The 16,569-nt window shown below is 38.3% G+C and overlaps 3 protein-coding genes across 5 annotated transcripts in view; 1 reads left to right on the top strand and 2 right to left on the bottom strand.

The window, feature by feature from the left end:
* Nucleotides 1-783, top strand: part of LOC138038609 (sodium/calcium exchanger 2-like) — a 49,123-nt gene extending 48,340 nt beyond the window's left edge. For all 3 annotated transcript variants that reach the window (XR_011130267.1, XR_011130266.1, XR_011130265.1), the window contains one exon: nucleotides 703-783. The gene's annotated coding sequence lies outside the window, so the exon portion shown is untranslated. The remainder of the gene's footprint in view (nucleotides 1-702) is intronic.
* Nucleotides 1-7,229, bottom strand: part of LOC138032848 (protein ENL-like) — a 17,924-nt gene extending 10,695 nt beyond the window's left edge. The window contains exon 1 of the mRNA XM_068880566.1: nucleotides 7,214-7,229. Coding sequence (XP_068736667.1) covers nucleotides 7,214-7,229 — 16 coding nt within the window. The remainder of the gene's footprint in view (nucleotides 1-7,213) is intronic.
* LOC138038605 (protein AF-9-like) lies at nucleotides 4,899-14,237 on the bottom strand. The gene is made up of 4 exons (XM_068884584.1): nucleotides 13,907-14,237; nucleotides 11,808-12,072; nucleotides 9,287-10,237; nucleotides 4,899-7,705 (listed from the first exon to the last, which is right to left on the bottom strand). The coding sequence occupies exons 1-4, from the start codon at nucleotides 14,094-14,096 to the stop codon at nucleotides 7,462-7,464; spliced, it is 1,650 nt and encodes a 549-aa protein (XP_068740685.1). The 5' UTR covers nucleotides 14,097-14,237; the 3' UTR covers nucleotides 4,899-7,461.
* Between the last annotated feature and the right edge of the window lie 2,332 nt (nucleotides 14,238-16,569).

The following is a 16,569-nucleotide window of genomic DNA, read 5'->3' as shown; positions in this document are numbered from 1 at the left end:
CTACCAGTTGTCACGCAGCACTGTCTATGATAACAAAATCAATCCAACCAATGCATTAACCCAGCACGGGTCAGTCAACGCAATGGTCTGACACGCACTGACACGCAGGACAAAAGTACCCCAACCCCCCCCCCAAGTGAAAAAATAAGACACATAGTATCTGACAGAATACTTATTGCACAAGCAACACGGTCAAAGCGTCAGTGGGTTGCATTGGGATTTTGCTATCTAAATTACCAAGCGCCACACAAAATGTGTTTGGCAAAGTCATGGTTTGGCTGGGCCAGGCTTTTTGTCTATAGGTTTCTGAGAATATGCCAAAACCAAAATTTTTGTGAAAAATTACTAATCTCACAATTACCTCCACCACTCTTAACCACACAACACCATTTCACATACTTTCTAGTTTTTGAGAACTATGCGATAAACCCAATTTTTTGTGAAAATTTACTAATCTAAAATTACTTAATTTTCACACAAATTGCACTATTTCTTGGTTACCTTGTTGTCAATGCACAACAGTTATGTGTACAATAATTTATTGTTCAAGCTGCACATATAGTTAGAAACCCAACGGAAGATGTTTTTAATTTATTGAGCGTGGTTAAGTTATCTTAAGAGAGGAGTTAAATTTTCTGTGAAAACAGATTTTCTCAATTGCTATGTATTTCAAAGTATGTTTGATGTACCAAGCTCCAACAGGTGTGGAAAAATATGGCCCTGTTCTACGTTGGATCTCAACTACAATTTTGTTAATAAACTCACTTCAATTGCATGGTCAAAGTCCATTTATTATATCTGTTCCTGCAGGGGCGAGCTTGTTTTTAATAAACAATTTTATGATCTCTTGTGGTACAATGCTCTGGATTGGCCATTGTAGGGGGGGGGGGGGGGGAGGGCCAGCTCTCGTGTTCATGTGAGGATAAGATTCTGAAAACTAGTCTTGTTTTCACAGGCGTTTACTTCAATGGATGGCATATTTATTATTTTTTCCTTATTCAATTTTTTTGCCCTTCTTGGCAAACTGGGGTCTAAAATTGGATGTTGCAAAAAATGCCAGCGGGTAACTGTGCTTAAACTTGGTAAACTAAGTAAGACGGTGTAGAGCCTTGAAAAGGGGTTAAGATGGAGAACGCCGAGGATGTTCTGTTGTATTATCTACTGTCTCAACTGGTTAACACTCGATCACAGGATTCAGGCAAGAAAAAAAATTTTCCATTTCCTTCTACAAAATAATTTTTTTTCTTAATAGTTCAGTGGCTTCCATGACTATAGGAAAATCGTTATGAATGCAAGTGCATTTTGTGGATTATTCAGTGGTGCAAGTGAGGTTTTTAAGTACGGTACCTACTAATATCAAAGGTATTTTTCCCGTTTTAGAATTATGCGGGTAAAAAGCACAGACCTTGGACAAGTGGTATTGAAATCCAAAAATAAAATTGGCGGTAACCACACATTTTTTACAGTATTAATTAAAAAGCTTTAAAATACCAAGCAATGTACGGTTATGGGGTTCTTTTACAATTTTCTGCGTTCTCTGCACAGTTTTTTAACTGACACAAAACAATATCCCTGTATTGGTAAGCACCACCAATAGGAAAACTGAGTAGTAAATAACCTCAGGGATTATTTTGATATGCGTTAGAAACGTATATGCCGCCCCAGCAACAATAGTAGGCACCATCCTTAAAGTTCTCAAAGTCCAACTTATGGTTCGTGCAATTTGAGAACTCTCAAAAATAATTATTACGATTGACAGTAAATCATGAAATGTAGACGCAAATTCATACAATTGTACACTCAACAAAATTTCTCCATCGCTTTTTCCACAGCAGTTTCTACAGCAGTTTTTGTATTGCACTCAATAACTACTGTTGCCATTCTATGATGTATTTATGCTTTCATGATCCAGTCTCTTAAGGATGGTGCTTAGGTGTTTTTGCACCGTTTACTGAATATGCGGGGAAAAGCAGATCTTAACAAGACTAGTGTTATTGAAATACAAAAAGAAAATTGGGGGTAACCGCACATTTTCGAAGATAATAACAAACAATATTTGTAAAAAGCTTTTAAAATACAAAGCAATGTAGGGCATTATTTTCCTAATTGAAGCTTTATCATCTCTGGAAAATGCATGGTTACCCCAATTTTCAATTTCCAAAGTTCTGCTTTCTCCACAGTTTTGAACCGTGCAAAAATGTCTCTATATTGGTAAGCACCACCAATAGGAAATCCGAGTATCTCGAGATGTGCGGAATTGTATCTGCGATAACAATTATAGTAGGCACCATCCTTAAGAAAGTTTAGGCAAAAAAATCATGTTTTGTGATTTATTGGCACCAGTGATATTTTCAAAGTTCACAAACTGCGGTTTGTGCAATTTGAGACCTTTCAAAACAGCATGAGTGACAATCACTAGACACACTAGCAAGTTCGTATGATTTTTATATCCTCAACCAAAATGACTCCATCGCAGCCTGTGTTTCCAAAACAAATTCCGCATTGCACCCTATAAACCTATTTTTGCATTCATGAAATGTGATATTCTATTGAGTATCTTAGTAATAAAAACTATAGCAAGGATGTGGGTTTGACTCGTGTGTTTTCTAAGTATGTCTGATTTGTTACTGATCTCCTCCAAATAGTGGCCTGACAGTGTAGTGTCACTACCGGGATTGTGTGCACACTTTCATATAGCAATTATAATGTAGAAAATACTAGGCTTTTAAATTGTAGTATGGGATATTATGGGTGAACGTGGCTTTTTTTTCTCAACCCAAGACTGTACATTCAAAGTCATGCACTGCACAGAGAAATAGCCTTGAAAAGGAAAACACACCTCATTCATTGTCCACTGGGCTTGGTTTAGTGACTTAGCCATCACATGTGTGCTATAGCTCAGACAGTGTAAGCGCATTAGAGCATAATGCCTGCGTAGCAAGTGTTTCCGTTGGGTTTGTGAGAACTTTTGACCAAGCAAAAAATGAGGGGAGAGGAGGGAAGTTCAGATGATTTTTATATACTCAACAAAATGACTCCATCGCAGCCAAAACAAATTCCGCATTGCACTCCCTCCTCTCTTCATTTTCCTCTCGCCTCATTTTTTGACTTGGTCAAAACATCGAAAAAGCCTGTTTCTCAATATTTCTCTTCTGTGCCCCATGGAAACACGTGCTACGCAGGCTGTTAGAGCATAATCATAATGATTATCTGAAGGTAGAGGGAACACATGGATTTTATGGCAAGCACCCCAAAGTTACCATTGGGAAAAAAAAACAACTTCAACAATTAGCTTTCATTGTCAGTGTTTTGTCAACCCCTGTCATTGGATTTTTTTCTCTGAAAATTACAACCATGTGCTATAAGTTTTAAGTACTTATGCCACTGCTCTACAAAAGCATTAATGCAAACAATTTTCAGTTTGTAATAATTTAATATATTTTTTATTTAAAATATGAAATACAAGAACTGCATTTAGGACCTATAAATCAATATGAAATGTGCTGTTGTAAAAAATAACTTAGATTGGAGACAAACAACTTGATCAACAAGTGCTCACAGTGTGGAGCCTTGATTACTCGAAACACTTAAGAATTGTCGCATATCACCTGTTTTCATTTTTTTATTCCCTTACTAGAAAACCTTGCCATTTGAAAACGGAAGTACTCATTAATAGCACTTTGAACAGCAAAAATGCTACCAGTATGACAAGACTGCGGTAATATGAGCATAGTCTGTGTTGCTGGCAATTTTGGAGCACATCTCTTGCCATTTGTAACAAATTTACTGCTTGCTCAGTGCTTCAAAAAGCCTGCAACACCAGCTAGAAAATGGTTTACAGATGAAAATAGAAATCCCACTTTTTTTCTTTACTTAAGAAAGTTACTAGATTGTTTAATCTTGACTGATCTTTTCTCACTTCAGAATGCACCTTATCCTTTTATAAAAGCGAGGCTAAGGGCGCTTTCCTTTTGTCAGTACTGGCTGGCCAGACCAGTCAGTTTTCTAGGAAAATGCAACAGTTTGAAGGAACACTTGCATGATAATACCTCACATTGTATAAGTATATACTTGTCATCCTCGAAATGTGTTACTTTGAAGGCGTTGTATAGTTAATCCTTTGAAATGCCTGGTCTGGCCGGTCAGTTCTGTCAAATGGAAAGTGTCCTAAGACAAAATCATGAACCGACTTGGACTGGCTTGAAAAACGGGTCATAACCTCAAAACTGACAAAAAGAAGAAGCCCATGTACAACTGTCACTTTTTACTTTGTACCGTTATCTAGGGTAGTCAAAGAGCACATAAAATGATCTGTCTGCACAGACAGGTTGCAAGTTGTTTGCAAATTATAACAAGGCAATCTTGGTTTTGCTTTTTGATAAGCACTGTAGCCCTTACTTTTGCATAGTACATTTAAAAGTATATTAATCGCCATAATTGCAAAAGCTACAAAATTTCTCCACAGTCCTTCGAAAACCAGATGTAAATAATTACCAGGAAATGAAACCTTTTACCTTGATGAAAGCTTTATAACAGATAGTGGAAGAAAGTAGTTATGAATGTACACGATAAAGTTTTAAAGATTGAAATAAATATCCAGCTGTTTTCAATAAAATTATTTCAAAGTAGACACAACAATGGCTGTGATGGTGAACACAATATTATTATTTTAGCAAGATAGAATTATTATGCACCGTAAGAATGATGTGACAGGCATTTTCCTGATTGAAGACCAATCTACCATTCCGGCTTTGGACGTTTTTCATAACCAGTCTCCCTCTATTAATTAATATTATAATCATTATATGCAAATATATCCAAAAGTACAATAACATTTTAGGCTGACATTCTGCCCTATAAACATGGATACTATGAGGGAAATAACCAACCATTAACAGTTTGGGCATATTTATAATAATTTAATATCAGTCATGAAAAATAAATAAATGTTAACACGAGCATTCCATACTATTTACAATATATTTTGTTGATTATTCATGAAATGATAAGTTATAAATTATTTTATACAGCATATCCTTCCAGTCAATAATAATAATAATATATTATTATTATCTTTGCCATGTAATTGCATTAACATGAAGATGCACCATAAAAGGAGTTGTTTCAAGCTCTGCTTTTGTTCAAATCTATTCAAGTGTGCCTGATAATCCAAGATGGCGAGACAAAACCCTTAAAAGATATTTCCAGGGCAAAAAAGTGACAAGGGAGTTTGAAACAAGAATGACAGATAACATCTTATAACATACTACGGACACATTGCCATTAGGGGCTTTAATATCGCACAAATTATCACAGAGTTCTGAATGTGTCCACAGTTGATTGACAAGTTATCTGCACGTGCATAAGGTAACAGGCCTTTTATGGTGCATTTCTATGTTTCAAACAGAAACCACACCCACCACAGTTCTCCATGACGACAGTTAATGAACCCAGAAAAATCTAACAAAAAAAGTGGATAGGTACTCCAATAATGACATTCTATAGGCAATCTCACATTGATGTAGTTTGCTGCACTGATTTATGGCATCAAAAATGAAACCAACTAAACTTCACAGATTACACAAATAAAGTAAAACAGTCAAACCACCCAAAGATAAAAAAGGCTACAAACGTAGATTTGACCATGGAGAAGTCTCTGTGAGTGACCATGATAATAATATTGTAATTTGTTGTAAGAGAAAATGTATGCAACTACGACAAAATGAAAGTCGTTTTTCTACAAAAGTACTTTTCTTTAATCCTTCCCCCAACCATTTCAAGTTCTTTAGAAAATAAATACCAGGTGCATCGTTATGACTCTGCTCATACTTGTTCTGTTTTTCCTAAAAATGTATTCCACAAATGGAGTGGCTCTTGCAGAGGCAACCCAAAAAAGAAAGCTCAGAATATAGTCTTAGCCCAACGTTTCCGGTAGTGCTGGTTTAATTTTGGTACCAACATACCCTAAAAAATCTACAGTACGCATCTTCTAAATAAACCACAATCCGCTTAATACGCTATCGATCAAGAGTACACTACATAGATACATACTTAATTGACCACTCCCCTTAGGGGCTTTTCACGGAGAATGAACACAATCATGACAGAATAGAACATTCAACAACAACTGTTAAGAATCCCAACTGGCTGGAGGCACTACTACAGTCATGTCTTAAAATGGCCTAGATAGGAAAGATAAGAATTTCGTCATAGTAGCACTTTTAATAAATACATTTGATTTTCTATTCCTTCCAAAAACAGAACAAGTGTGATAAGAAAATAGTTATGGTTCCCAAGATTTGTAATTTATTCTTTGGATTTCTAATCCAACATAATTCCAAAAGAATGCAATATTCTAGACATTCTCAGATTGCATACATGTACGAAAAGAGATCAGTTTGAATCGCGATTTTCCTGCAGTGGTCAAAAGCCCCCAGTGGCATAGATACCATGACAGGGAGTGGTGGTGGGTAAGTGGAAATTACCTGTTTTGCTTTCCTAAATGAAAACCATTTGACAATGATCAGGTGATTTGACATTTTGTTTTGCTCATTAAAAAAGGTGTGTGCAAGCATAAATGTGTCAAACTTTAAAAGAATGTGTGTGCACTCATGAGAGTTGTCACATGATCTACAATCATGGCATGGAAAATTTGACAGAGGAGTAAGATCTAATTTAGGAAACTTGAAGCCTGTCTTAGCCTGAAGCATAGTTCCAGGCCATTTTCAGTATGTTTACCATGTTTGAAACAAGCAGTGTGTAAGGAACAATATAAATGCCAGGTAAAAATAAATTACTTCAGAAAGGACTTTGAGCATTTAGCATTATTTCTTGCCATTTCTAAAGTGCTTCCATTTTCAAAGAGACATAATTAAATGTCTTACTTGAGGGGCAAATTTGAAAATTACTCAAAGCATTTTCTCCAATCCTCCCCAAATTGTACCCTCTGACAAACGCTTAGAGATAAGAGGCTTGAGTTTCTTACATAAACCAAGCTAAACGATGATGATGATGATATCATCAACATTATTACGGTGTATACCCTAGTAGTTTCACACATGGCTAACACAAAAACTGATCAATAATCACACCCAGAGGAATGAATATTATTAATAATTTTCAATTTTGGGCTTTACGTTTTTCTCCTCACTGTGTTCAGTGAGCTTTTGTTGATACTGAAAATGGCCTGCTGCAAGCTTCCAGCCAATTTTACCTCCAGCTGACAGCATTTTTATGAGTTGACACACATCCCAAGAGAGGTCATAACAAGCTTTGCCTCTACAAACTACCAGAAAATGAGTTTGTCTTTCTCTGCAACACCACTCTAATCAGTCTGGAGCTGCTTCACTTCTGCCATGAAGAGGGGTATACCTACATGTAGCTTAAGGCAATGGCAGAGTAGGTACACCAGATTGAGAGACCAAGCATTGTATTGCCCAGCTTGAGGAGTTCCTCTGTGGATTATCTGTTGACTGAATTTTCAATTTTCTTGATTGTTGATTTGTCTAACAGACACAAGTCAAAATCCAAAGTTGTTTCCGTGATCTTAAAGCGACCCTGAGAGGCTTCTACAATGTCAACAACTTTTTGAAGGACGTTTGAGTCTTTCAATGCTACAAGACGCTTGTACAGTTGAACAAGATCTGTTGTAGAACTGTGCTGTCCATTGCTGGCCTGTTTATTGTCTTTGGGTTTAATTTTGGGGCTAAAAGAGATTAAAATACACCTTTGTTAATTAACTCTAGTGTGGAACAAACTTACAAACTGTATGTCCACAAATTACCCCAAAATAACTGCCAAAATAGCGACTAGCATCATTCTTCTTAGTTTAACTACCAGTACCAGTTCCAGAATGAGTACTTGTATTAAGAATTAAAGTACTATTATTAATATTAATTTTAAGTTTCCCTTCAAATCTTTTATCAGGGCTTGAAATTGTGACTCACTTTAACTCCAATGCGACCAAAAATTTAGTGCTGGTGACTAGATTTTCAGAACTGGGCGCCAGCTGGCGAATCACGTTTTGTGTGATAACCCAGGATAAACCATAGACAACTTCTGTATTTGAATCTTCATAAGTTGAAATCATTCTGAAATGGTAGCTTGAACACGACTCGCCTTTCTTTTCCCACTAAAATAATGTCTAAATACTACAAGAAAATTGCTTTCAGACACTGTTAATCAATAGCACAAAATGCACTTCGATACTTCGATCACCATGTTTACTGGGCGCCATGTTGTTTCAGCGGCTTCATGGGCATACTTAAACACCACGTGCTTTTTGCTGGTTATGTGAGTTTTTGCAGCCCGAAGACAAAGATTCAGCCAGAAGGTTAATAGAAAATTGAAATCCATCGTCAGTTGTGAATGCTGTAAACATAGATTTAGCCAAATTGCTGAAGAACCAGCCTCAGAACTAACTTGATATTGATAATAATTTATATCGAAAATGAACCGGGACATCACATAATGAGTTTGGAATTTGTATGGAACCTTCAAAAAAGCAACCTGTACCCTTAACATAAAGTACATGTACACTGTAGGTTGGAAAGCAGACACCTGCAAAATTGACTACTCAAGGTGATTAATAAATGGAGATAAATATCGGTAGAAAAGTACTTTAAGAAATCAAGTTCCTCTGATTCTAGAGGTTACTGAAACCATATGAGCTGCTTTTTTTTAGTTTATCCCAGTTGGAGACTGGTAAACACGGACTTATACTGTAGGTAAGAACAGGATTTTAAAAGTTACTTGGCATGCGAGGGAAGTCATAATTTTTTAAATAGCAAGAAAAAATAGCATGAGAAAGACCTCTAAATTCACTATTGTTTTCGGCTTTTGTCTTTAGTTTGGTGATGGTGTACTTAACGGTTGTTTGAAATGAAGCAAAGCACAGAACATTTTAAGTCATATATTAAATAAGTTGGCGACCAAATTTCTCCCATTAGTCGCCAGCTGGCACCTGAGCAAAAAAGTTAATTTCGAGCCCTGTTTACAGTATTTGTGAATGGAGGCCGCTTCAGGGATGAATGGGTAAAACCTTTGGGCATTGTACGACATTCATTGGACTTTTATCTTGTATCTTTGAAAACAACAATCCTACAATATATGCAACTATCTATGTTTCAAGGTGTAATGTGCTAGTGGGAAAGATGATTGCCTACAAGTACTTGTTCAGTTGCAGGCGAAAGGACGACTGAAGAATCAGGGCCTTAGGCGAACTCGCGACCTCCCTGACGCCAGTCCGATGCTTTACCCATTGAGCTACATAAGAGTAAATCTTTACCTTTCTTTTGCAGGTGGTGACTTGGTAGTAGGGCTTTTCAATCCATTTTTGCTTCCATTTTTGGCTGTGTCGGTTTTTTTAGTTGGCAAGCTGTTGCTTGGCTTCCCTTTGCAACCGTCTTTATTTTTTGATGAACTACTTGGAGAAATAACTGCAGGACCAGACAACTTCTGCGACACTGAAGTCTGCAATGAACTATGTTGAAATGGGGTGAAAATATCAACCTCATTGTCATCCTCATCGTCGTCCTCATCTCCAATTTCTGCTAATAACATGTTTAATGCAGTGTTTTTACTCCCACTGGCATTCCCCGACAAACTTGATGCAGAAGTACTGCTTGACCAGCTGTCCCCAGAGCTTCGCCGAAAAGTGATCTTTTCTACTTTCTTCTCCTCATGTTTAGCGGGTTTTACGTCTTCCTTTGGAGATTTTAACTTAGATTTTTTCGATGATGACGATTCTTTGAGCTTTGAATTGTTTGATGTATTGCTATTTGTCTTCTGAACCTCTGATGTCTGTTTGCTTTTCTTTTTGGCACTGCCACTGCTTTTTTTATTTAGAGATTTAATTTTTAACTTTATGTCCTTGACATCCTCAAGTTTGCCCTTATCATTGCTCCCTGGTGTAGGTAGCTCCAGTGGAATAAATCCAACAGGTTTGCTCGGCTTTGCAGTACTGTCTTCTGTTTTCTTTTTCTTCTTCTTTACTGAATGTGATGATAGCAAATCATCACCACCTGATGTACTCGAAGATCTTTTTATTCCTGGTGTGACCGGTTCTTGTGTCTTAGCAGTCTTACTACCTATTACTCTATCATGCTTATTCTTTTTGTTTTTGTCACTTTCCCGAAGGAGTGTCGATGGTTGTGTATCCATAGAGGTATTTGCTCCTTTACCATTCCTTCTTTCTATGCTATGTTGGGATGCTATACTATTTCCAGGAGGAGATGAACTGGAAAAAAAAACCAAAGATTTCAGACTACATACATGTAAAACTAACAAAGCACTACTGGCAGATCAGGAAAACAGACTTAACTGATTAGAGTGTAATGTGAAGTGATTAGAGCGTCGCATTAAAGTGCCCCTGTGACCAAAAAATTAATTGTTATCTTTCTTTGGATTTCAAAACTATGTTAATTAACTAAACACTAAGTGACCAAACCTTTAGCCTTGATTTAAAAAAAATACACCTATTTATTTTAACTAGAATTTTCCTATTTAATGGTCTGCCATTACTAACTTTAAGTTCTAGAGAGAGCTGGACCAAGGAGAAAGTGACGTCAAAGGCTCACTACTTTAAGAATGCAATGCTTGTGTACGCCGCAAAATTAACATACAGCATGGGAGTTTTGCACATATAACAAGCTGCATTCACACACTGAAATTGAGGTCCAATTGGTCAGTTTTGAATGTAAGGAATGGTGGATGGTGAAATCCAAAACTTACACTCAAAGTAAACGGCCTTGTGTAGCAACTGATCCAAAGATTACTCGCCACTGGTTCGCAACCCTTGCAGGAAACAATGATATGTCCTTCTTTCTATTGTTTTAGCTATTGATTGGGGTCAGGGTTGCGAACCAATGGCGAGTAATCTTTGGATCAGCTGCTACATCAACCCAAAATTTCGCCAATCAAGTGACTTTATGATCACAGCGGCATCCTTAAAATGCCCAGCTGACAAACCCTGATGACTGCCTCTTTAAAATCTTCCTGAAACCTCTAGCAGGTGATCTGATTAAGTCACAGATGGTTCAACCTTAGAGCAAGTTCTCTGTTTCAGGGATAAGAAGTGATTGGGAAAAGGGAGATATCGTGCCTAGTCAAGTGAAGATGCACATAATAGCTTGTGATTCCCAATCATTCTGCAACCTTAAACAAAGAACTTACTAGCTACGACTTAGGGCCTGTTCATATGGAGTTTGGAGACCCCAGGTAGGTGAGGTACCCCACCTTCCTGTAGTAAAAAAAGAGCGAGTCTTCACATGCAATATTAAAAGCCTTGGGGCGCTGGGGTGAGGTTTCTAAATGTTCAATCTAAAGATAAATACCTGAATGAACATTACCCCAGTCAGACGGGGTACCACATCTTCAGCATTCACATGGAGAAAACTCATCTTCGGAGATACAGGGGCAGATCGCGAGACAAGGGAAGTGTAGACAGGCAAAAAAAATGGCGACGAAGAAAAGCATAGTATGGCGAGAAGAGGCTCTTCTCGCCATACTATGCTTTTCTTCATCGCCATTTTCTTTCGCCCGTCTACACTTCCTTTGCCTCGCGATCTGCCCTTGTGTCTCTCCGAGGATGGAGAAAACTCACCCCACCTAAACCGGTTACCGGGACCGGATGACCGGGCAACCCACCTCGGTGAGATACCGCACCTCTCATGTGAACACGATCACAAAAATAACAGAGAGATTGGTTAACCGACTGAAGCGGGGTACCTAACCCACCCAGGGTCTCCCAACTCCATGATAGCAGGCCCTCAGAAAATCAGCAGTTTGAGTAATTTGTTTGCAGTAACCTGCTCAGTCCATTTGTCATAGCAAGGCCAGATACAATCCCTCCGCCTTTAACAAGTTTTCTTCTAAACTCGTCTGTAGGATTCTTGAAGGTCAAAGCCTCACTGCGGATGTTGTCAATGGGTGGAGCTCCATACACAGGTAGAAACAAGTCATAGTCAAATCTCAGCTTCCTTGGTTCTTCTTTGTTCTTAAAGTACACCTCAATTGGCAAGAAAAAGCTGCCATAACCAGCTTCAGCTACTTGATAAGGAGGATCTTTTAACACTGAAAAGTGATACATAAGTATTGTTGGTTAATAAAGTCAACTCTTGCATATAACACTGTAGGTGGGTTTATCAACTGGGATGATATTGTAAATCAAACAACATAAAGAAATTTGAAAGCTGGCATTTCAAGTGTTAGCCCTTAGTCAGAGTGTTCAATTCGCTCTGAGGACAGGCTAATGTTAAACTTTCTTTTTGGTGGTCAGTTTACTATACCAACCCAGCTGATAAACCCATTTCTGTGTGTCAATTCTCCCTAACACAGCACAGTGGCTATAGCATTTTTACAAGAATCATAGACCGTATTCATAAATGGCGGTCAAGAAATTATTCTTTTGTCTTTGTGCTAATCAACCTAACTAGCCTCAATTTGGAACAAAAATTCTTTTGAATTTTGCTCGCGTTTACGAGGCTAGTTAGGATGATTGGCATAAAGACAAAAGAATAATTACTTAGCCGCCATTTATGAATACGGTCTATTCCTAGCAAATTACAGGAAGCAGGTTGAGACGAAGTATGTCGCAGGTGTTGGCTTCAATATCAGGGAGGGAAAGGAAAATACTGTTGTTGTTTAATTAGCGACCAGTTGTCATTTCTCAGTTGAGAACAGTGCAGTCAATTCCTGGTCAAGGTCAAGTTGACATTAATTTAATCTTTCGACCAGGCTCCAGTTGCTTAAAAGGTATCCACCAGAGAAATCACTGTCCATTGCATAGCACTATTACTTATCCACTGGATAGTGGCTTATCTGGAGCATAGCACTATCCACCGTTTGAAGTGGGGCCTGGAAGGCCAATAAACTCTGCAAAATAACCATGAGCTAGAGGAATCAGCTGCTTGGGTAAATAGTAATGCACTCTTCTAGCTCATCTCTGATTCTGGTGTTTGCTGCGCTGATGCAAACCACTTTCTGCGACAAGTACGAACACTGTCTTGTTTTCTGCTTATATGAACACTGTGCAAACCAAGCACAGTTGTAACACATTTGAAACTCATCAAAATAAACCATCTATACACGATGTGCTGCCTTTTTTTTTTTACTTGTATACTTGATGAAAGGCTTAGACACCCTTTACAGCCTAAGAAAAGTCTGACGTTTTCATTTGCAGTCAGGAAAAACCCTTCGCTACTCTTGCGAATCTCGAATAAAACCGTGCATAAAAGTCATTGATTCTCAATAAAAGGTATAAGCTGAGCTTATATTGTAAAGCGCGCTTCTAACCGTGACAATATAAGCTCACGATCCGACGAAGATAAATTCGATTCTTTTCCGAAAATGAATTTACACTTAATGATTACCAGATTGTTATTACAACATAAATACGACACAAAAATCGCTGCTGATCACTCACCTAGGCTTACAAACAAAAACTCATTCGATACTTTGTAAGATAAGGGTAGACAAGGGAGCAAACAACGGACACACAGTAGCGCGTTAATCGCAAACATTTCATAACGATATATATCACCTCCCAAAGAGTATCAGAGATTTAAATTAAACTATGAAACTGGCGGAAATTAATATTCGCGGTCAAATTGACAGATGAATTCAAATTTAAAGGCGAGGAAAAAACGTCGGTTAGGAAATATATATCTCAATTTTTTTTTGGAGCCCGTAACTTATACTTTAAAATTGGTCATTAACATAATAAACTTTGGTTATGACAATATGTGAACAACAAAGAAACCTACATCAAAACTGTTACACACACACACAAATGTACGTTTAAAAATCACGGTTTGAAGTGTCCACTGACAAAATCAAATTTTGTTTACGGATCTGGAATTATTCTGAAAGGCCTTTATCGCTCTCCCGCAAGAACTCTCCTCCTTACCTCTTTTTGGCTTTGCAAAACTCTCGTGCAAATGGAAGACAACCTTATCCACGAAATGGGAAATATCGCAGCTTTCGGGTCCTCGCACAAATACGACCCAATCGTGTGTGAATCCTTCTGGAGTCAATGTTTCTTTACACGAAGCCTTGTGCCCAAGTTCTATCTTCACTTCGACTTGGAGGCTTTCCATTTCCACTAGCTGTGCTCAGAGCTCGTAAAATCTCAACACTCAGGTTGCAGTTCACGAGTCAGCAAGGGACAATGGTCCGGCAAGACCGCTACAGCGGAAAAAAGGCACTCAAAAATTGGTGAAACGTAAAGACATCTTTGCTTTGCAGACGATTTATTGACAGTTTGTTAATGCGCTTGCGTTTGGAATTCTCCATATATGGTAAGCTATTGTTTTTACGACGGAACCGATTATGACACAAGGCTGGACAAGGGACAAGGTGTGATAACTGAGGGCAAGGGTATCGAAGACACCCTGCCAGGGGTTTTGCGGGAAAAGGGAACATGGCTATTTTGAACTGGTGAACAAGAGAACAAAGACAAAATAAAACAAACAGTGGTGATAAACATTGTATTCCAACGCATTTTTTATATAGAACTTGACGTTACGTATGAAAAATTGTAACGTTAACTTTTGAAAATGTATGTTGACTAGCATACGAAACGTCAAGTTCTATATAAAAAATGCGTTGGAATACAATGTTTATCACCGCTGTTTGTGTTATTTTCTTAATAAAGACAAAATATTTTAGGGAACAAGGGAACACAACGATAAAAGCAAGGTGACACAAACACCAACCCGGTGTGGCTAACACATCACGCGTGCGCACAACCATTTCACCCGCTCAATTATCAGCCATGGACAGCTGTTTCGGCCTTCGAAGGGCCTCATCAGCATATGTTATGGTAGCTACGCCATAGATAAGGCCCATCGAAGGCCGAAACAGCTGTCCATGGCTGATAATTGAGCGGATGAAATGGTCGCGCGCATGCGTGATGTGTTGGCCACACCGAGTTGGTGTTTTGCGTCACCTTGCTTTTATCGTTGTAAAGGAACACAAACAAATTTTCAAAGGGAAAAAGAGAACAAGGGCCACCCCAATGGGAGGGTCTCATCGAAGATCATGATTTTCTTTGCCTACACTACCTTGACTGGAACGAATGAATGAATTCGTGGGGAATAAGCGGTGTGATTATTTAGAGAGGAAGACTTCTGATTCAGTGGTGGTTTTTGTCCAAGATTGTAGAATTGCTAGTAAATTCAGTGGAGCTTGGACTGACAGGTTTAAAAAAGACCGGTGTCACGGTGATATCTGTATCCCCGTACGCATATCACCAGTCAGTGATACGTGTATCTGAATAGGGATACAAAAACACTGATAACAACAATAGACGCAAGGTGACATACGCTAACACCAGCCTGGTCAATCTCGACTCCAGAGCTCTTCTCTTGACTGAGCGAGAGAAGAGCTCTGGGGAACCCTGAAAGAAAGTGTCTTCTCATTGGTTTTCGTGAAGAACAATCAAAAGCGTCTCTAATTGGTGCATTCATGTTAGCGCGAAGAGTGAGCAGGCGCCGTAAGGTTCCAATAGCCAGTTTTTGGCTATAAGAACACTACGGCGCATGTTCTCCTGCATAGAGTTTCCCAGAGCCTTGGGTCGATCCAAGGCTCTGGTGACGAGAATGGGTGTGTCCCCGGTGTGGCCAATACATCACGCATGCGCACAAGCATTTCACCCGGTCAATAGGCCATTTCCGAGTTCACGTCTGCCTCCTCTTCAAAGCGAGTCTAAGTGCGAAGTTTTTGTAATGATAATTAGTTATACTTTGCACATGAATGTAAACTAATTTTCATACCGAAGACTCGCTTTGAAGATGAGGCAGGCAAGAACTCGGAAATGGCCTATGAGCAGCCATGGACAGCTGTTTCGGCCTTTTATTTATTTATTTTTTGATTATATTTACATATGTACAGTGGACGAGGCAAGCTCTGCTCGTCCTTACTTGACAATAGTAAAAGTGGAAATCTAACCTAGGTGAAAGTTCAATATACTAGTATTTGTTAATTGGATTGCTAATTTCTTTATGTACAATATAGAGTTTGTAACTGATTATTTTGTTGTCCTTAGAGCGGTTTTCAATTGAGTGTCGAAAGTAATTAGCGAATTGCTTTGGTTTATGATTACTTCACTCAGTGATTGGTTCAAAGTTCTCGCGCCATTTTTTCAACCAATCAGATGTGAAACCAAAACCAATCCTGGCTCGCGCGTGCACATTTTCCCGCGCTTTTTTCATCATCATCATGATTTATTAAATTAATTTTATAAAAACAGAATTTATAATCTTATACAACCCGCAAATAGCAAAGCTAATCGGGGCGGATTGTATAATTTACAATAAAATTACATCAGTGTTTAATAAATAAATAAATAAATAAATAATAATAATAATAATTTGAGGGAAGACCTTAGACAGCAATGACCAGAGCCCAGGTTGCTGACCAGCAGTTTTCGTTAAAACAATTGTTTGCTGGGGGTGCTTAGTCTCGCGGGCTCAGAAAACCTGGTTGTGGTCATTGTTATTTAAGGTTTTTCCGCTTTGTGTCGGCTACATGTAATTACTTCGAGTTTTGATTGGTTTACTAGATTGTCTC

Source organism: Montipora capricornis, chromosome 2, assembly GCF_036669925.1.
Source record: "Montipora capricornis isolate CH-2021 chromosome 2, ASM3666992v2, whole genome shotgun sequence".
In the NCBI taxonomy this organism is placed as follows: Eukaryota; Metazoa; Cnidaria; class Anthozoa; order Scleractinia; family Acroporidae; genus Montipora; species Montipora capricornis.
The sequence above is the reverse complement of the archived record's forward strand: the minus strand, read 5'-3'. Positions and strand labels throughout refer to the sequence as shown.